Below are 22,728 nucleotides of genomic sequence, written 5' to 3'. Positions count from 1 at the left end.
TGCCTTGTTACATGACAAAATGCTGCTGTAACTGGCGTTGAAGTATATTGAGCTCTACTCATCCCTCAATGAACGGAGAAGAGATTGATCAAGGTTCCCACCTGTACACTGCTTCGCTATTTGTAGGCGGCACATCAACGTATTCGTGTAAAGATAAACGATCAGCTGCGGATGGACTAAGCTGCAGTATTACCTAAGCGCTGCTCTTTTCGTTGCCAACGACTGCACTCAGCCATGGTTAAGTAAGCGCAGAAGCACCTTCTGCCCTGTTCTTTGCAACCAATCGCAAAGTAGGCGGTCCGTGACAAAACCTTCGGGAAAGTAACATCAAAATACTTTTACCATAATTAACACACGCTCGTGTAACTGCTTTTGAAATGGAATTCAAGGTTTCAAGCTGTCTATCGGCTTAGAGGACGCAATAAACTGCCCTCCCCAAGATTTAGGCTTTCAGACTGCCGACGTAACAGGCACATCGTGAGCTATGGACGTAAAAAAACGGCGTGGCCCGAAGTTAGGTTGCCTGCGCCGTAAAATGACATCATTCTTTAAAGATATTACTACAGTTGCGGCAACAGCCTGAACACGGCTTTAGGCGCAGTCGTTACTGAATTAATATAAATGCTCTGAGTAAAACATTGATGCTCATTGTTCTTCCGCTTCTTGTAGTAACATCCGGGTTATTAGGGCGACAGGCTTACATATCTATATCTCCTGGGACGGGTGCGGTACAGAAAATCATTGTGATGTTGACAGAAATTTACCTGAAAATTGGAGCGTGTGCCGGGAAAGAGAAACAGTAGCGGTGGAGGAGGTTTTCGAGAAAGGGTGACAGCCAGTCATAGGCGCCGTCACACGAAAACAGAGGCCCACTAATCCTTCGTCGCTGCCGGGGAGAATTAAAAAACGCCGCGTCCGAAGGGCCTCGAGTAGCTCCAAAGGCCTCTCGCGCTATTAAGTGCAATTGAAAAAAAGTGTCACTGGATTAGACTATGGTATCGGGGTCACGAGCAAAATGATAGTTCAACTGAAAGTTCAACAGCCGATCAACAGAAAGTTCTTTCAGGCTTTCGCCTTCACCCTCTTAGAAAGTTCTGAGTGAAGCCGTCATATTTAGGCCCTAAAGCAGAGGTGGTTTCCACAGAGCAGATTCTGTGCGTAGCGCGTTCCTTAGGGAGCTCTTCCGCAGTTGGTCACTTTGTTTGATATGCTTGAAATACGTTGATCAAGGCGTATCATGTCAGAAAAAAAACGTAATAAAGTACTGACGCTGATAACCTAAAAGAATAAATAAACTAATGGGTTATTGTCAAGCGAAATAAAAAGTGCACTTTTTTACAGTGCAAGTGGCAGCGAAAATTCTCCATTTGGTTTTTCAAGGAACTCAGCATAGTTTGACTAGATGAGTTCTGTGTGCTACTGTACACAAATTCACGTGGAATTTATGACTACATACACTTTATTTGCTGAACCCGTGGTTGCTGGTTCATCAGCTTCGTCTAGCCCAATAAGCAACGTGCTCCCGTTTAATCCCAGGATCGCAGTTTTGCATACTCTTCAAAAACAAAATAAAACTCTGCGCACCTTTCCGATCCGGGCTACTATTCTAGTGCTCTCTCGGTTAAATTAGATTGCTCGTTGCATTTGCAACACAGAAGGGTTTACATAAGAACTGGTGCCGATTTATGTTACTTCAAAGCGAAAAGCACCTTTCTGCCGTTGATGTGAAGTTCTCGCAACAGAATATTCCATTTCTCTTGACCTTCAATGGTAGAGATGGTGAAAAGGGCACTGCGAGGATTTTTGCCTAAATAATCCTTCAATTCTGCCTGGAAATTGAACACTTTTGCTTTTTTGTAAAACAATCTATTGTTCGCGGGAGAGCGGTTGTAGACGTGCCGGTTTTTCTAGAGAAGAAGGCGACGCTCGCTCGAGTGCATCCGCCGTTGTGACTCCGTTGCCATTAAACGGCCCTGGATTTATACCTGCAAATTATGCTATATAGCGGACAAAAATGAACTTTCTGATGCTATACACTGATGTGTATGCCAAAACGAAACCGACTAGGATTCTCGTATATATATTAAGATCAATTAAAAACTGGCGCACGCCATCAGCTTATGCCAAATATGAGCCACTACTAAATACTTTAGTGCGATTGCTATAATCCTACTGTGAAATTTGCAGACAGCTGTTTAGGTGCTTTCACTTCCACATATATGATCCAAGCTGTTTCAGAAGAGCATGCTTGTATGTGCAGTTAAATGTTTGTCTTCAGACATCTCGAAGTCGCCGCACATAGTCTTCGCCTCCTGAGATTTTAAAGTGAAGCTTTATTGTTCTCACTGGTGGTGTCGGTAACGTGGATACACCAAATTGAAGGAGAAAAAACGCTTCCTCTTGCTGGAATTGTATCTGGTCCCCTCCGCCCTATGAAGCCCGCGTCTATCCGGTTGCTTCATTTCGACATGGTCCTAGCGGTTTGGAAAACTTGGACGACAACCAGAGAATCCATCACGAGAAAGCTTCGCGTTGAACCATCATCGCCGTTTGACGGCGAATTGCACGATTTTTCAATGCCAAACGCATCAGCTCCGAGAGGCCAACCAAACCCTTTCCTTATATTCCGGCCCTTTCCCCGCAACTGCTAATTTTCAAAGCGCTTTAGAACCGTGACTGGTTAATCTCGGGGCGACGCCTGCTGAAAAGCGAGAACATTGGCAAAACGGGATCCCCCGCGGCGCTGAGTTTTCTATCGCTGCACAGAGCGCCGCTACTTGGGCAATTTCAAACATCGGTTGCTTTGGTAGTCAGGCACGACCGGCTCCCGAGTTCAGTTACGGCGGGGCGATTCCGGTGAAGCTCGGGGACCCACCTTAGGAGATGTCGGCAATACAGGAGTCACACTCCCGTTGTGAAGTGGGTGGTGCATTTGGTATTGATAAAATACAGGAGGCGATCACACAGGTATTACATGATGTGGATCAATGTTTTCAATTACGCTATCGGATGGCGCTTTCGCCGCGCACCTTTTCGATGAAGGAATCGGCGGATGGAATATGGCGCGGTACTCTGGCGGGACGTCTGGGAGGGTGGCCGCTGTCGAGCAGAAGCGGTTGGGCTGGCTGGGTAAACGTGATGTCAGACCGTTCCATGCTAGGTTGAGCAGACCCTCTGGTATTTACCTAAAGAGGAAATCCAGAGTTGCTGCCATTTACAGTCACTGTGGCTTGTCCTTTGAGGTGAAGCTGTTTGACAAGTTTTTAAAATAAAAACAGAGCATGCCACCTTAAAAAGAATCATCCTGACGTGATCTCTTCACGACCTGCCAAGCTACTTCCGCTCACTAACTAGGCAGTCACTGTTAATTATCTATAGAACGCACGTTAAAATTAGAAAGAATTCCTGCTAATACTTTCCATAAATGAGTGGTATTCTGCCACTTCGCTGGTTTTCGCTGTTCCCTTTTGTCGCAAGCTGTTTTCACACGGCCCCAATCGGGCTCATGTATAGTTTAGGATTTTTGTTCGTCTCACACAGTAACAAAGTGCTTCTCCTGCAGCTATAGAGTTCTAAAAACGGCAGTTAGGAGGTATTGCGCAATATAACAAAAATATTATCCTTTTTAATTGCTGAGAAGACTCGTCGGTATAATAATAGCACGTCAAGAGCCGTTTTTTTCGTCTTTCGTATTTGTGATTGTTCAAAGTACATGTAAGAGACGATAATCTTCATTGGGCTACTTCAACGCAGAAATTTCGTTTTTTACTAATGCCTGTTTGTCTGTGTGCCTAAGACTCGATTCAGCCACACGGCTAAAATGAAATAGAAGCTACGCAATGTTCTTACATGCCCACCACCACATGCAAACTTGTAAGTGCGGTGTCAATCTTCTTACTTGTCAACATTGTTGAACAAGAACAAGACATTACGCAAATATAAAGCAGAAAACCAACACATAATTGATATTTGCAGTGTTCCTGTATTAAAAGAATCTATGGGTGCTTTGTTTTTGTGAGAGCAAATAAAATTACAAGTCAAATGCAGAAAAGCGTCGCATGCTGTTGTTCGCGCTACCTGGCGGCATGTAAGAAATCAAACGGCAACAGTAACGCGAAAGGTTCCAATAGATAGGTTTCACGTTCCGCCTGAAACGCTCGTGGAGTAGGGCAACGTGGTTCTATAAACGTTGTAGTAGGGTGCCTCGATTCATGCGCGTTTCCGCCGTACAGCAGCGCTGGCATCGAGGCACCCGACTTAGAGCAGTGGAACGCGCTAAATTTAAAGTGACTTGAGCAAGCCTCTAGCGAATTATCTTGGGAGGAACGAGACGGGAGATTAACAGCATGAGAGCGGGGCGGGAACGAGAAAGGAGACATGTATTTCGCAGGGGCGCCTGTCTACCATTGTCTTTCGTCGGTATATGCAACGAAAGCAGCAGATACGCGGCCATATTTGAGCTTGCGAACGTAAAAAGGCCTACGGCTCTATCTTCAACACTAGTGGGTCAGATCGTGGTTCCTTACTACTCCCATTTTAATATTGACTGGCTATGCGTACACGCGAAGTCAGCCGTCGCAGAAAGTTGGAGATGATAAAAAGACCAAAATTAGAAGCTATATTACCCATCCGACGTGCGCAGTTGATTTCGCTACAAGGTGTAATGATGGGCTGTCACACTTCCGCATCCGTCATATTCAACGGCGTCCCTAATGTCTCTATCGTCAGAAAAAATAAACAATAAAATTTATTCCTCTGGAAATGTGGTTTTCGAAATGGGTGGGCGTAACAGCGAAGCCGAGACGAATCGCGCCAATATGTTTGAGCGGTCATGCACCAAGTTCTTTTTTGACAAGAACTTCGCTCGTAAACAATTCGAAGTCAGCAAACAATAATCAGGCGGAGGAAGGACAAAAACAGTGCCCCAACGAGGCACGCAATGATCAAATCCTACATGCTCCCAAAGAAACAAAACAACACGAGTTACATCGCAGATGAAATAGCTGTCGCGCAGTCTGCATAGATAGCCATCCGCGCTCAAAAAAGGAGTAGGTCTACGCCGCGCCAAAAAATCGATGCCCCACGTTTCAAAATGCAGTGTGGTTGGTTGCCTCCGTAGTTTCGCAGATCTCTGTCGCGCTAGCAACCACCACAGATAACAAACGAAAAACATGATGATGTACTTAGGGACACCCTGAATTGGACCTTTTGTTTTCATCTGTGACGTGAAACGACCCGTGAAGAAACGAGGCCATAGCATTAGACAAAGAAAAATCGTGCGCTAAGGACAGAATCCCGCCGTTTGCACCATAAACGCGCTCGTTATGACGTGGAATAGACACGCCTCAACTGCACATCGCTTCCTTGGCCTCGTGAGTCTCTGACTCGACTCCCCATTGTTCAGTTTCAGTGCTTCGTCGGTATTGTTCTCACACGCCGTATCCCTTAAGGGCCCCTCTCCACTGATTTACAGCCAAACCCTCTCCTTCGACCCAGTAGCTTTGCTTCAAACAAGAGAGTAGGTACGACATTTTGCACAACTTTGGCATTGTGGGACACTGCGGTGGAGGGCACCAAGTTACACACGTTGCAAAGGCGTACTCCACACTTCTTTTGTGCTGCATGAATAGCCCATTTCAAGTGCGTGGTTCAATTAAAAAGTTTCAGTTTGTAGTCGCTGGCTCTGGCCCTTGTCGTCACAGAAGGCATTAGGCTGAGATTATTATGTAAGCAAGGTCGTGTGGTTTATCTGGTGTATCCGACAGGCTAGTTCAACACTAGTTGAAAGAATATATTCTATTTATAAACGCGGAGAAGATCAGATCACCTGTCCCCGCGTGTGGGCTACGCGTTATGGTAAATAACCGAGAACAGCGAGTGAAACTGCTGTAGTTTTTAGTGCAGCGTGTTCACGCAACGAGAACGTGGTACTGTTATTTCATTTCTTGAAGAGAGTGCCAGAAGTTTACTCTACTACATGTCTCTGATGCACGTAGTAGGCAGTTGTTCATAAATTCTGGGAAGAAGCTATGTTGTCGATTATAGGGAAATAGACCGATGTGTACATCCAGATTAAGCGCTCCTCAATGCTGTGTGGGAACGACAGCTTATTTATTTCGTGCAAAATGGGGTAGACCTTTGGAGTTTTATTAGCAGAAACCCTGTCATCCGGCTTTTTTGATATTGAGGCTGCGTTTGCCACTCACGAACCTACGTTGATATTCAATGCTTCCTTCTTAAACCTTCCAGAACCTCGTTATTGTGGCTCTAAACTAACAATAGGTGGATAGTGGTATGACATGAAATATAATCGTTATTTCAGTTTGTGCTGTTCGGTACACCTTTTATTACACACTTCAACCTGCGTCTGCGCCCCATACCATTACAGCACTCTACAAATATCGCCTTTAAAGTCAGAGTGTAAACATATTGTAACTGTTTCGAGCTGATTTCCCTTTGTTCTTCGGGAAACTTAAAACACTAGGATATTTTACTTTCTTCTCTTCAGTATTCTTTGTCGAAGCGTAAACACAAATCAGATATCAAACCTAAAATTGAATGTTATGCCACTGGTTTTACGTTTTATCTGTATGAAAAGGTTTTAATCAGTGGGGTTTAACCGAATTGGTCAGCTTTTAAGAAAAACGTATACAAAACTCATTCTATTCGTACCTAGGCACATTTCTTAATAAGCCCTCATTCTACTATGGTTTCCTCAGCTGCCATATTTTAAACTCTTTTTTCCCTCACGTTTATTCCAATATTCAGTAGGATGTTACCCTATGCGAGTTCTTGCAGATGCACGTGCGCTGTATTTTGTAGGATTGATGAAGACTAAATTTTGTTTCACAATAGCCAAGTAAATGGCATTCCAATGGGAATCCTGAATTACGTTGGGGCTATAGTCCCGTTCGAATGCAAATGGGTCTTGTCGAAAACGTTTTTCGTTTGTTTTGTTTTCCTAACAACTAATAATAATCTCTCTTGACTACATCCTTCGAAAGGGCGCAAAGAGAATAAATAAAACTCTCAGTGTGCTACTGTCTCTGTTTTCTAGCGCGCGCTTCAGCGTGCTGGTTCAAAGAAAATACCAAAATACAGAGTCATTTCACGAGAACACGATGCTCTAAATGCTCTGCGAACCGTTAACCAATAAAGAAGAAGGCACAAACTCAATCACGATGGCGCAGTGAAGAAGTGTTTCATACGTATCACCATGGTATTCCATAGTGATTTGATAATAAAAACAAACACACAGGATTAGTAATTCAAATAATTTCTTACAAACACGATACACCAACAATTTTTGCCGTTGAAGTATAAATACGCAACTCAATGCCAAATGCAGCGACCGATTGCGACGTTCCGACGGGGGTGACGTGTAGACCCATAAGAAATACTACCACGGCAAGAGCCTTTCACCACTCCCTGATTTAAAAGATCTTGCAATGCATGGAAGCAAGCTGTATTTTAAAGGACGGAACACATTTTCAGTAAGCATTCGCACCCGGTTGTGTTTTACTCCTTGCAAAATCACCATCAATCGACTGCGGCGCTGATCGGCGGGGTTGCATCAATATTTGGCTCGTGACCTTGCTGATGTTTCTGCTGAGTGCACTTGTCGATTATCGCGTTTGTGGTACGCCTGCGCGATTACCATGGCAGCGTGCATCGTGATTGCGCAAACATTGCGACACATTTCCATATGTGTATGTGGTGAAAAAAAAACATACAGATGGAGAGAGCGAAAATAGGACACACACGCGCGAAGCCAAAGGAATAGAGTGAGCTTTGTTGAGAAAAGGAGCAGAGTAAAACAGGGGCATTTTGCACACTAAGTAAATATAGTCGAACGCAGAACTACCATTTCAGATGCCAGAGTTTGCCTTTCCTAATGTTTATGTTGCTCCTCCGGTACTATCTTAGGTCTTCCACAGTCTGAAAGAGATAATTGGACAGGTATACGATTGAACGCATGGGTATTTGTTTTATTCGAGCAACCAAGGTTTCCATGTTGTTTTTTTTAGCTTTCGATCGGCGTACCCAAATCATATGAGTTGTTTATTTTCGAAATTAGTCAGATCCAACTAACTCAAATTTGAGAAAGAAGCGAAAGTTTGTTATCGGACGTAAATGCAACGCCATCAAAGCTATTACATGATGCATTTTACATGTCTGCTAGAGGAAGTTAAAGGCCTCAAGTAATTGAAAATCATTACGTGAATTTGAGCAGTACTGCGGTGATACGTTTGGATTTGGCTCATCTTGAATTGAAACACTCAGGTTGCTGCGGCATTTTTAACAAAACGTTATTTAAATTGACTTTCAAGCACCATGCGATTGAGGATTGGTGGAAAAGGCATTGAAAATATGCAACAGGGCTTCATGAACAGTATAACACTATACATGGAGCTCAGGTGAGTGGTGTTGGCACCATTTGTAGGTCTTTTTGAATTCTTCCCTAGGATAATTTTCTTGGGCACGCCTGAAGGCAGTCATGAAGTAAGCAAGCTCTTCATTGCTTTGCCATGAATTTCCGAATCGCTTCACAAGAAAGCTGATCATATTTTATTCACGTTAATGAAGTAATTCGTACTCTCAGAGGGGGGAGCGAGGAGGGGGCAGATTTGCCAGGGCTTGTAAGCGGCGGCGATTTATACAAGTATTAAAATCATAAATATTGTACTAAAAAATAAATACCACCGTAGTTATTTTATAGCGACGGGTGAGACGAAATGAAATCATCGCTTCACATTTCCAGGTTTCATTTCGTTCACGTCTTCTTCAGTTCACTTCGTCATTGATATCTGGGGACAGATATTTTGCCTATCTCCACACTGCCGCCTGAATTCATAACGAGTCACATCCGAAAAGCAAAAAAAAAAAAAACTTCCCAAAGCACCCACGAAAATGTCGGAAGAGTCAAGCCAAAATCAAACTCCCGATGGGCAAATGCATTTGGCTCTTTTTAATTCGTGAAACAGCAGGACCTGGCCCATTTTCGATACGAGCTACAATGTCGTACACTTTTTGCAGGACGTTATCTCAACTATTTTCTTGCCACCTCCTTTTTAGGAGAAAGTTGCCGAGTTTTTTTGTCACTGCAGTTGTATGCAACTTAGTTTCGGTTTCTGGATCTGGCTCATTACGAAAAAAAAGCGCCTCAAATCAGTCCTAAAGAGACTCAGCCACGCTTTCAATCCCCCCCCTCCCCACACACACACACACACACACACTCTCTCTCTCTCTCTCTCTCTCTCTCTCTCTTTACACCGCGAATCGTAGCATCGAAAGCTATACTTACCGCTAGCACACAGCGCCACTCCGTATTTCCTCGTCGCAGCAGGTACGGATTTCTTTTTCGGTCTCGATTTTGTTGCGATTTGAAAGTGGTTATCAAATTCATTGAATACTGCAATTTTGAACACTGCACTGCCACAATATAGCTCGAGTGGCGCCACTGAAGTGCACAAACTACCCCCAGACTTAGTAAGAGCGGAACATTTTTATGATCAAGCTTACCAGTTCCCTCAGGTGTACAGAAGGGGTGTTCGAGTCAAATACTTTGTGATCTCCTATTTTGAGTTGCTGTGTTCACGTGTTTACGATGTATTCAAAGCATTTTTGATGTTGAAAACGTTTAAAAATGGTTATCTAGCGTATGTTTATTCGCCAGATGCCACGCAGAACCACCCCATGAGAACCCTATATATCGCAAGTTTGAAAAAAAAAGACATAAGCAATTTCGGAGAAAAGGTGCATATGCTTAAGGAGGCATTTCTTTGCCTTTTCCTTTCATTACTCTTTGCATAAATTTGCTTTCTTTGTTCGTTGTCTGACCCATCACGTTAGTAAACCGGAGGAATTTTGAAACAACTAATTTCATCATCGCGCTTCCTAATCTTGTGCCGTCTATTTTTTATGGCAAGCGTTTTGTTCAAAGCGAATGATACGTAAACACAATCTATCTTCGCTGCTCTTAATCCGGACATAGTGGAATGATGAACGGTTTTGCAGTGGCTTGGATCTGCATTGCATCCAGTTTTGTTAACTAAGAAAAATGCGCATTTATGTTTATGAAGTTTTAATAGCGGTGCTGTGCTTGGTCGGGGCGTGCTAACGCCGGCAGAGCGATGTGGAGAGGGCATCATCGTGCGAGGGGGAGAGCAAGCGGCATGCACCGCACACAGTGGAAGCCAGGCAAGTAATCCGCTGCAAAAAATAAACAAATGGTATCACTTCCCCTCGCGTCCTGGCTTAGATTAGCGCACCGGAGCATAGCGGCTACATAGTTAACAAACAGGCAGCAGTAGCGAAACCGTTCGGTTCGTTTGATTTAAATTCAGACGCGCTCCTTTGGCATCATTCTGTTTGGACACATGGCGCCATCTCTGAGTTCATCTTGTGAGAAACAATGAAAGAAGCTGTAATCGTACGTAAACATTGTCTGTCCAGGTAAAAATAGCAAAATCGGAATCATAATGACTGAGTTCACAATGTTTTGGAGTCTCTTGCTTGGAACAGCTTTGTGCTCTACTTTCCCCGTCGCCGGAAGCGCCCAATCACGCTCCCTAGCCTTGGCAATGTTGCACGCTATGTATTAAACGGAGTATATACAAGTGCGCGTGGCGTCGCTTGTGGAATATTTGGAAAATGGGTAAAATCACGCACTATCTGGAAGAAGAGGCCCCGTCAGAAGCACCAGCGATAGTTGGCGCGCTGACCGGAGCGGAGTCGTCTGGCGAATTCAAAAACCGAAAGAGGGAGAGAGCCCGGTATGGATATAAAACCACTCAACCAGTCTGAGTACTCTGAGTTCACGAAAATCTATCTGCTGGTTTTTAAAAGTTTGTATGAAGCTTAGCCTCACGCTTAGAGAACGTCAGGTAGCTTCGCTCTTAACATCGTTCGAGACGTTAAGTCAGTGAAGTTGTGATAATTTTTCGCCCTTGTTTTCACACTATGGTTACTGTGTTCAAACGGGAAACAAAATACGGGCCGTAAAGCATTGACGTTTGCTATCTGATTTCGATTATCTCCTACTGAAGGGTACTCTGCCAAAATATTACCGTATATTGCGGAGCACTCACAATAGGCAAAATTTCTTCGGAGATCATAGAAATAATTTTTTGCATGCACAAAGTACAACAAACCAACCGTTGCCACATGGTATAAACTGTTGAAAAAAATATTACGTTTTTTTTTTTTCACAAGGGACATAATGTTCATTTATACAGGTTGTTCTTGTGCTGTAGTGCTTGGTGGTTAGATATTAAGTAACAAATGCGTATAAATATTAGAGCACTGCACAGGCCCGGGCCTGCCTGAAATCCCGAACCCGACCCGGCCCGCGGGCGGGCTGGGTTACGCGAAGTCGATTATCGGCGGGCCCGGGCCGGGCCAGGGCTCATTGCCGCGCGCCCGGGCTGGGCTCGGGCTCAGTGCCGCGGGCCCGGGCCGGGCTCGGGCTCGACGCCACGGGCCTGGGGCAGGCTCGGGCTTGAATTCATAGGCCCGGCCGTTTACAGTTACGACGTGAAGTGTAGAAAAGAGCATTAAATTGAATTATCTGAGTATACTTTTACGGGCTTCTTCATGTTAGTTGTACACATTGTTTTAACAATGTGTTTTGCTAGGGCTTATAGTCCCTATACTGTAACTTGAATGACATTTCATGCACTGCATCAAGATTTTATATTTTGGTGTATAAAATATCAAAGATACGGTTACAAGGAGTGCCCTAGCGGGGAAGGAAGTATTTTAAGCCACCCTGGAGCTGTGCACCTTTGTCTATGTACGTGTGTTTTAGACGTCGAACCAATCTAAATGCGGCTGCCATGGCTGGAAATCAAACTCGCGTGCTAGAGAAGCGCCACCGCTTAACAACCACTCCAGGGAAAATATTTCAACGCACGCACATGCTCGTGGATTCAAATGGAGAGCAAGGAATTTCATTAATACCAACTTGTGACCAAAGCAACCACATGAATTTGCCAAGACTCTGGTCATCAAAGGTGATGGTGTGTCTCGTGTAAGAATACGAGCTCTTATTACGCCCATGTTGCGTGAACTGCAGACGGTGTGAGCTAAACTACGTGTAGTTTTAAACCCTTATTTTTTGCGTTACAATTCAGGGCGTGCTTGTACAGACTACATGCTCGGTCTTATTTCCCGCTACAAAGACACTCGACCAAATATAATAAACAAATTTTCTTCAACGCCTAAGACCAGGCCTGGTCACACACATGCGGGCCCTCCCTAGGCTAAAAAAAAAAGACCGTGTCCGGGCGGCTCGTGCGCTTGAGTAAACGAGCCCGGGCCGGGCCCGGGCTAGGCTCACTTATGAATTCGCGGGCCCGGGCCGGGCCCGGGCTCGGGCTTCACAAAGTGGGCTCGGGCTGGTCTCGGGCCTTAAACTTAGGCCCGTGCAGTGCTCTAATAAATATACTGCAGTATTACACTAACCGTGACGACCAGCCTACTCAGGAAATAGGTTTTGTAAGGGGTACTGTTTATTTAGTGTATAATACGGTAATCACTGGGTTGTGGTATCGGCTTCATTGCAGCATGCGGAGTAGAATGTTGATGTCTCTTTTGTTTTGCTGTAGGAGAGAGAGAAAGAGAGAGACAGAAAGAGTCAGCACCTTTGTTTAAAGGATTCTTTTAAGGATTTCGATATGCTGTAATAACTCTAACAAAAAGACTACGGCAACATCAATATCATGAAATAAAGATCGCCACCAATAAGCGTACATCAAGCGGCAAACAGAAAAAACAAGAACATTCTGAGTACCTTATTACATCGGGTAGCTAAGAGTTTGTACAACACAAGGCTGGGTCGTTGTAGCACATCAAGCTTTCCCTTGGGAAACTGGTCGTGTTTTGAACTCCGCAGAAACTAGAGTTCCCGTCTCGTGTTTGTGGGAACTGCTTTCATTATAAAAATTTATTTCAAGTGCTTCAATGAAGCATGAAGCGTATAAATTTCATGGCATAATGACAAGGTCTTTCGGCGCTTATAAATGCCACACTGATAGTGGCACAAGTGTATTTCCAAAGTTACTTTCATGTTCTCTATTTTGGTGGACGACGGTCTCTTTTTCTAAGGCGGATGTTTTATGGCTGACAACATTTTTAATTTAACTATTTATAGTGTTGCTTTGAGCAGAATAGAAATAGTGTCGTGCCCGAGATGCGAAGAGGGGTAAAAGCAGAACAAAACTACGACGTTGGATGTTGCTTTTCGACGCCGATTTGTGAATTAAAGGCTCGATCTGCACGTATCTTTTTTTTTTGTATTTCTTGCTGTTTAAAACAGAAGGCAGGGCATCATTTACAGAGAATTGTTTGTGGTGAGGCAACACATTGTCGCAGTTGATTCCGTGCATGGCCGTCTCCAAAAGTACGAGTGATATTTACCTGCTTATTTAGTCATGGCATAGTGTTTTGCCAAACCAAATAGAAATTGCTTGTTTGAAAAGCCACAGAAAATTGGTAAGTCACAGAATTTTGAAACCAAGATGTAAAACAGGAGAAATAGCTTCAAAAATGATTGTAGAAATCTAATTTTATATCTAGAGTGGCAATATTCCGGGGGTGCACACAATTAGCCTATACAAAACTGGTAAACAGTCTCATAAAACACTATCTTTTTTTGGAAATATTATTCAAACTTTAACCACCAAACGATATTTTCGATTAGGGCAATAACCGACAGAAAATAATAAGAAGTGATTTTGGTCCTCCCTTGAGTCGATTTAAAACGTGTTTGTCCATAAAACAGAAGTAGTGGCAGCACATGTATTGGCAGACAATTTAGAGGTAGTGCAAGAAGGCTGTAGGTACAACACATTTCTCTAATATGAGCTGTTCAGAAAACTAAGTAGCTGCGTTGTGTCGTTTCTTGAAGGTGTCGCTGACCCCCGAGGCACGACAGTCCTGGCCACCGATGGTGGACGAGCGGTGATCCCGTGCCTCGCGAAGCTCCGCGTTGAAAGCCGCAACGACTCCGCGGTCCTGGTGCGTTGGTTCCGGAGTGGCGGCAGCGAAAACGGCACCGAGCCATTCTACAGCCTGGATGCACGGTCTCGCCGCGGCGGCCTCTCCAAGGGCCACCACACGCGTGGCGAAGCATGGAAGGGCCGATCCTTCTTCTCCGTGCTCCAGGAGCCGCCCAGCCTGAAGGTGAATCGGGTGGACTACGCCGACCGCGGACCGTACGTGTGCGACCTGCTCTACGCCAGCGGAAGGCGCTACAGTGCTACCGTGGCCCTCGCTGTGTTTGGTAAGAGATATTCTTTGGAGTTCTCCTGCTCCGTAAATATGAACAGGTGACCGGAAAGGTATTACTGACAAACGGTAGCTAGCACGAACAACTCACTACGTTTTTCTTACGCGACAGTATTATGCAAAACAAATCCAGCCCCCTAACATTGAAGAAACCACAAAGGCCGACAAGATGAAATGATGTGGCGCATCCGATAGTGGCCACAGGCATGTCAAATTCCCAGTTAACTGAGTCCTTTTTAATGCAGTGCCCTTCACGGTGTGGTCATGTGGTCACGTGGGGTTCCATCTAAAGCCGCGCCTTGAAGCTCTCGCGGGGGCGCGTGTCACATAGTTTCAGCAACTCCGTCGTCTTGTAAGGCCGCGAGCGCTTTAACGCATTCAATTCACCACCCCATTGCTTGCAGTACAAGCTCGGAGGATCTACGAGTGCCTCTTTAGGCGCTCGTTCAAGCATCTGCCGGTTCTCTTAGGAACAGATGGCTGCCTGTGAGGGGCGCCTAATACGTAATTCATTCACGCCAGGCCGCGAAGATTTTCTCTTTCTTTTGAGGGACTTGCTCACGAAAGGACTCGGGGCAATCACTCTGTCGCAGAAACCTCAACGTTCTTTTGCGACAAAAATCCTGTCATCTTACCTACATTTTTGCAATTTCTTAACGAAACGAGAAACGTGCACGAACCAAACGACACCCCGGGTAAGCTTGGAAATGACTTCCTGCCTCTGGTTTCAGGTATTTAAAGCGACTTAGGATATTCATAATTTCTAGTTTGTCAAAGAGGTCTGAGGGTGGTTCGTCTTTTGATGTGATACGAAAACCAAGGATGGCACGACCCGTAAAAACACACCACACAGCAAAGTGTGGTTCGTTCTTTCTGTTCCACCCGTTCTCGTTTTCCGTATTTGATCCCATCGTGTCAAGCTTGAGTCGTTCCTGGTACAGGAGAAGACCGTTTGCCGCGGAAATAACATTATTAACTTGTCTATCCCAGTAATTGTAGGTCTTATTTTGTGGATGCCTGAGAATAATATTTTGGTGTACGTCCACTGGCATATGACATGGATGTAAATAGGGTAGCATTCATATGATCATTTGCATGTCATATCATTATATGATCCAAGTACAACTAATGCATTCAGTTAGCTTTTCTAGCTTGAGGATGTCAGCTCTCATCTTGTAAAATGAACCTTGGGAACAACAGTCTCCTTTAACACAACATTCCAAATTTCGTGCGCCTCCAACACAGGCCATAGTAATTCATAGTGAGATTGTTTTCTCATGGTCTCTCCGCAGGAAAGCAGTGCGCCGTTTTTCAGAATGGCATGTCGGACAGCTAGGACCATTCAGTGTCAACTTTTGTAGCAGAGCAATGCAGTTGCTATTTTGTGTTTGTTCCCAACTGCTACCGTTTAAGTGAGGTATCGTTACACAGATGGTGAATTTTGTGGACGTTACTGCATATCCATTACATAAAGTTGCGCGGCGCGCGTCAAGCGGAATATTTGAAATTGCCCGCAAAGCTCTCTTTTTTAACGGTTGAAGCTTGTAATGTTAGCAAGATTAGGGTTTAGGGCAAGGGCGCATTAGGGCATGGGATATGGCAAGATGCGCATTTCACTAGCATGCATCCTAGTACCGGAATTTTAGTGGCTCAGTGTAACGGCCAGTATGCGACTATTGACGGCGTTGGGAACGAAGGCTGTCTCACAATGGGTGACAAGATGCGAAGACGATTTGCCGTTTCACTGCGTGCCGTATCTTCTGGTTTTGTACAGGTTCTGAAGAATATACATTATTTTGTGTCTTCTTAAACTGCCTTTTATGCTGGTGAGAATGGTGACTTCACCTGACGTTGCGCTGTTGTAGTTATTAAACTTCACACGTCACCTCTAGTTGTGTGCGGGTGAAGCGGGTTAACCAGGGAGCGAAGTCCGCTAGAGCCAACGGATGCTCCTGTGAGGAAATTGAAATAAGTTATGCAGATTTGTGTAGTTACGATTGCTGTGTTTTTATAGCGATATCACGCATGAAAACCACACTCTGGTGTTCATAAAGATTTGTATCACACAGTACATTTGTAATTTGCATTAAACGTGTATTTTTTTAAACTTTTCCAGGATGGGGCCAAACCATTAAAACTGCATTTGCCTGTAGGTAAAACCTGCGACCGTTTTCTAAGGATTGGAAGTTCATGGAAGGAGTAAGATATCTTAAATATTCGTTTCGGACTACAGAGATTGGAATTAAAGAATTCCGTAACGATGGAAAGGCCCATCCATAACCAGCAACAACTGCTTCAGAACTGTGTTCAACTAGAATTTTCAAATTTAAAAATTGCGCGTAGCTCCTTGTCAGTGTCTCACTTATCAACGGCCCTTACATGGTTCGGCTACCTTTGAAAAGCGTAGGTATTGCCAGTATATTACGACTCCCTGTGCAAAAAATAGTGCAATATTTCGGTGATTTACAGAACAACGGTCGTGCGGACGACATTTCCCAACTTCAAGGCAATGTACCTATCTGCAGAGGAGCTGTACGGATTCGGCGGTTAAGCCGTCTTCCCGCTGTCGTATGACACAAAAATGTTTCCTAACCCCTCCGTACTGCCAATAAGGTAACAGATGGGACAGAACAAAACGACACAGCTTCACCTGCCAACCAAGCCTACAAAAAAGTAACCAAGAATTCTTAAAGAAATAGTGACCCAAAATTTCAAAGCTGAGATAACTATGTAAAATGCTTCATTTTTATCAGGACCCCAGCAAGTTTCAACGGTAACTGTTCAGTATAACATGGTTCTAATCCATTTTAACCTTTGCCCTCACCAGAAAGCCGGAAGCGGGCCAGCGTGACATCTGCTCCTTGCCCCATACTGATGACGTCCGGGCTTCCATGACGCAGGCAGTGCTCGCTGCTACGCTGTATATATACACGTCATGTTTTTGGGACTCACGCCATGCTGCCCGGGCACGTGAGGACGGCGAAAACTTCGGCCGATCTTGGAGCGCGTGCGCTGGCTCGCGCGTGCGTCCAGACCGGCATGGTGACGTCATGGGCGCCCTCCTGTCATGGCGGCCGCTCGGCGTTCGTTTTGTCAAAACCGAAGCTGATACGAATAAACGACGCCGTGAATAATTGTTTGCACTGTGATCAGGCGTGTAGTGTGCCATTCTATGATAAGCGGGCTTGTAGGCACCCATAAAAGCGAGAAAAATGCAACACGAAAATTTCGTGTCAGTACTCCGTGCGGAGATAACAGCCTCGGAAATGAATGTGAGATGCTTAGAGTCCGGAGCTTCATAACTTTCGAACAAAAAAGTTACAATTTTCAGCGAGGTCAAATGATGTGAGACATATGTACTCTCCAAAGTTCTCATTTGCAAACATTCAAGTTGACGTGTCAGTGCCATTTCCTTGAAGAAGCACTGGCTCTAGACTGCTGCGGGCGTATTGTGCAGCCTGTGTGATCGATTTCTATTTACAAAGTTCACAACTACGCAATGGCCGCTGCCCCCAAAGCACGTGCTCTAATGGAGTGTTGTAATTGCCCGTGTCAAAAATGGCGAGAGCAACGTTGGCTTGTGTTTTCATTATTCTTACGACCGGCTCTCAGGACATCCATTAGGGACGCCTGCGCCCCAGCCTTGCTCCTCCTTTAAAACGCTCCCAACCGGTCGCGGATGGCACAACGCTTGCACGCAATGAACGAGGAATCCCTGGTTCAATTTCTGCAAACGAGTTTTTTTTTTTACATTTGCATTCAGCCGCAGGTAAAAACAGGGTAACACCGTTGCCCGCTTTTGCAAGACTTCACTGTCTCTGCAGCAGAAATGTTCCTTCGACATCCTACTCTGCAACACCAAATTGTCTATAATGATGGCGACACGACACGTGGCGAACTTTTTGCCCTCGATCAATATGACACAGTGGCGTATGCCGCAGTCCTCGCTTCAAAGACGTTATAAAACCTCCGTAACAACGCAACACTGAAGCGTACCTCCCAGAGAAAATAAAGTTCTCTGTGGGTATAAGTGCACAGCAGACAGCCAAAGAAAGGAGGTGATGAGCGGAATGAGCTCTAATCGAACAGTACCGTAATAATGGACCGCGGAAAACCAAAATGCCGGTTATTTCAGAGTTCTACTTTGCTTCCATTCATTTGCATCCTGTGCCAGTATATGAGCGCGCTAAACGGGGCGATGACGCGTCTTTAATCCGCAACCTGAGAGCTGCGGTTTGGCAGGTAGCCTCGAAGATATTCGTCACACGGAAGCCGCGCCAGCTATGTGACCACAGAAAAGAAGAGCTTTTAGAATATGATACCCGGAAAAATAATTTAGTGGTTCCATAGAGCACGGCGAAATATACGTCATTAGCTCAGGGCGGTGTTATTTGTTCTCCTGCAATGGACTACACCGAAACCGAAACAGGAAAACTGCGCCTACGAGATGACAGTCGTAAGCACGTTTGAAGCAAACATTAGTTGGGAACGGTTATCAGCGGCAATAGGGGCTTTGAGTCTCCCTGTCTAAGCACCGTAGTGAAGGTCCACCAACCTTTCTGCAGGTATGCTATTCGGAATATCAGCTTGTAAATGATGATCCATTCTGAATGCACCGCGATTTTGTGAGAGCTTCACATACGTTAACAGCAGCGAATCATTATAAAAGACCAAAGCAACATGGCTCCTGATCTCATAGCTGTAACGCCGACCACTGCAATCCAAAAATGGGTATGTCTGAGCGAACTAGCGCATTTTCCTCCTTTTACGTAGCAAGAAGATCGGCACTAACATGGTGCGAGATATATTTTGGTGATAACGCTGCTACAAGAAAGCTTTCCAAACTTCTCTTGTCTACACGCGCTTAGACGTGCACAAAAGATGTACAATGCCTTCATCGATCCACGAAGCGTTCTAAATCCTTCGGACGGCATTCGAAGCGACCATGTGGCAGGGCTGTAACAGCAGTTTAAATCAAATATAGCCAGTTTATTGAACGGCCATGGCAGAGGATTGCGTCCCTGTCTACGTCCTGAATCACCCAGGTTTCTGCTTTTCACTGCAAACTGTTTTCATGGCGCGATATAGCCACACAACGCCTTTTACTTCATTGGGTAAACCAGCCGCATTTTGCTACCTCCTAAGCAGAATCTTTTACCATGGCTCCGCAAAAGTGGGCATTTGAGCCATTAGACTATTCTGTGTGATATGTGGCCGCCCTGAAACAATGCTCCCTTCTTGTTGATTGGTCACAGTGCATGCAGTACTGTGGGATATGGTTCATCGCACATAACGACCCACTTTACTGATCTCCTTTCTAAGCCGCACTTGCGTGTGTGAACACGCTGAGACTGGCATTATAACGTCCTTTTTCAGAATCTAGACTTTGTGAAGGGTCCGTTTAGCTCTGCGCCATGCTTATACCGACGCCCTTGTGACTGTCGTGTGTTTACGAATAAAACAAAATCCGCGCCTAGTGGATATTTTGAGACAGTAGAACACTCTCTCTTTCGTTCGTACCGGATATGAATCTTTCCATGGTTAATATTTTGTAACAATTGTGCTTGCGCCAATTGAGTATTTGTATTGCAGTATTATTTAGGGCAGTTTACTTGGAGGTTATAAATCGGGAATAAGATGTCCAGTGCTTTTTACCAACCATTTGTGTTAATTTTACACAATAGTTACTTTACCCATGCATAAGAAGAAGGGGTTTATTAGCCAAACGCGTATGATCCGATTCCGTATGATTGGGGCAAAAGAAAGTTTACTCAAGTAAACAAACCTTCCTCGCTCTCCAACGAGTGCGTGCAGGTTGCATTGTATGGAGATCTACCAGTGGTGACAAGGACGAGATTGTGCAACATTTCGTAAATTACTCAGGGTGCGCTGGCGTAACCAATTGCCATTTAACAAGTTTTGTCCGCAAAGCTGTGTTTCTTTGTCTAGCTTTTTCATTCCAGAAAATATTCAACCTTTTTTTAGTCTGCCAGGCTGCCTTATGGGAAAAACACCGGCAAAGTGTATACAACTTCAAGTTCATTCCGCCTGGAAAGCACACAGCAGCTGAAAACGTCATAGTAAGAAAACTTAGTGCGAAAGCTTTATTGCATGACTTGTTGTCACTGAGCGACGGCGAGGACAACTTTGCGCTGTAACGTACACGGATCAGCACACTCGCAACTGAATACATTCTTTGATAACGACAAAATGACACACGTACGTGCCAGTGTAGTCGGTCGGCCCATGTCGGTCCGGTATCGCAAGCCAAAAGTCACGGAGCGAAAACGCGCAAACCACTCCGTTTTCATTAGTTACACATCCCCATTGAAATTCCTGACTACGACCACAGGTTCGTGACATCGCTACTAACCCACTGTGCAAGGGCCGTGTGAGGGCGTTGCACCAGAGCAGAACTTCCGACGTCCCACCAGAGCGGCGAACCGGATATAAACGCCAGCAGTACGGAAGCAGCCAACACAAACTCGTGACGTGTTTCGATGTTGTTTATTTAGTCCACATACAGGGAGTGTCGACTGCTCTAGGTCATTCGTTGGCAGCTCGGTTAAAATTGCAATCAACTTTAAAATTTACAATCAACTTTAAAATTGATTGTAAATAATTTCAACGCTGTATTTGCCGCTAATATGTTGCAGATGATGCATTTGTGTTCACACCAATCTATCTACGAAGTTATCTCCGCTTCAAAATTTCGTGTCAGTACTCCTTTAAGTTTTTTGGATGTCAGGCAGGCCTCTTCAAGCTACAAGGCATTGTTGAGGCAGAGGCCCGGAACAACCCTAGCGCCTGAAGTCTGCCCAATATATTGCAAATTGATGAGGCGCAACATTTCTTAGCTGCGAATGCTGAACAGGAACACTGTTTGAATTGAACGATGTGGGACGCAGTAAAAGTGGAGCACAGATTTATTCAATTCTGTTATAGTAACGGCCGTAAAAGCAGAATACAAGATTTAAAACAGAATTAAGTGAAAGTCGCCATACCTAGGTGTACAAACGTTGCTCAGAAGTGCAAAAATAACGCTTAGAAACGTGAAGGCCATGTCAAGCCTTTGAGCCACCCCCTGGCACCTCTGGTGCGGTTCATGAGGCCTAGGCACAAAACAGTAGCCAGTTCTACGTCGGACAGTTGCAACAACGGAGCTGAACCCAGGTGACCTGCAAACCATAAGTATGCCTCATAAGCCTCCGTGTACCCACACTGATTAATGCTGCGCCACGTATTTTTGAGTTTCCCGGATTTGACCACATGACAAAGCTGGCCTAAGTTGAAGCGTTGTTTCTACTCTTTTGGCACGAAATAATTGAGATTTGTTAATACTAACGCGGTGATGTCGTTGTGTTTTATAAGAAAAGGTGAGCTTATAAATACTGCTAACGACAACAAAGTTATATCAAGATAAAATTAGTTCGCTCTTCTGAGGCGTAATGTTTTCGTAGATGTCATTATTCCCCAATTCTCGCCGTGGGGAACTAGTTCAATTCAAATCATCGAGCGCATTAAGCCATAGGTTGGATGATTGCTTTGCTCTTACCTTTGGCTTTTCGAAAAACTGTATGAAAAGTTCTAAACTCCGTTTTGCACTCAGCTAGCACTACATGGGATGAACTTCTGCAGAGGCGGTGTCTTGTTACAGGAAGGCATCTTAAATATAATGAGCTCCCTTCCGACTCAGGCGTATATTGTAGAACTCAATACACAAAAACGTGGAAATTTTTCATACATCTGGAAAAGTTTGAAAGAAAGAAGGCATTTTCTAGTTATGAGGTGGAGATCAAGCAAAGATCTGATTCTGTAATTGAACATTCAGGATAAAGAGAGACACTTCACATTATGGATTAAGCGACAACAAAGCCCTCAAAGTGTAATGTAAATTTGCCCCTTAACGTGCACAGCAAACGTAAAATATTAACCCAGTATACGTTTGATTCCCAGCAAATTATGGTCTAAAGACGATAGCGTCTTTGCTGCTTAAGCCGTGTAACGCCCCTCATGCGGCTTTAAATTCCTCCCCTTTCCCTGATATCATACCGCGCCTCCCCCAATTCCTGTCCCACATTTCTACGCTAGCCTCACACTTCTCCCTGTCATCAATTCGCATAATGTCTGCTGCACCCACCCTGCATTCTATTCTCATCCCGCCTTTCTGCGACCGGTAAACTCATCTCCCCTTTTCCCACTTCCTGCTATCTCCCTCCTAATGTCCTTACCTTTGAATCTAACGCTACCCCGTCCTTGTCATTGTTATGAATGAGCCATGGGCCACGCTGCCAGAGTCGAACACTGTTAACACGTCGAACACTATATACAGGATGAAGGACAAGCACAAAATGGTGGACGGCAGACGTTATAGACAGGACGGGTTTCTGGCGACACGGGAGCACAGTCAGCAGTTCGAAAATAGACCCGCATTTCGAA

At 44.8% G+C, this 22,728-nt stretch overlaps 1 protein-coding gene across 1 annotated transcript in view; it reads left to right on the top strand.

The window, feature by feature from the left end:
- LOC144137702 (uncharacterized) overlaps window positions 1–22,728 on the top strand; it is a 159,927-nt gene that overhangs the window by 81,544 nt on the left and 55,655 nt on the right. Inside the window, exon 2 of the mRNA XM_077669644.1 lies at window positions 13,910–14,284. Within this exon, the coding sequence (XP_077525770.1) occupies window positions 13,910–14,284 (375 nt within the window). The remainder of the gene's footprint in view (window positions 1–13,909; window positions 14,285–22,728) is intronic.

The sequence above is a fragment of the Haemaphysalis longicornis genome, unplaced genomic scaffold (genome assembly GCF_048455015.1).
Source record: "Haemaphysalis longicornis isolate Haplotype H1 unplaced genomic scaffold, Haemaphysalis longicornis Haplotype H1 scaffold_47, whole genome shotgun sequence".
Taxonomy (NCBI): Eukaryota; Metazoa; Arthropoda; class Arachnida; order Ixodida; family Ixodidae; genus Haemaphysalis; species Haemaphysalis longicornis.
Note: the sequence above shows the minus strand (reverse complement) of the source record. Positions and strands in the feature narration are given on the sequence as shown.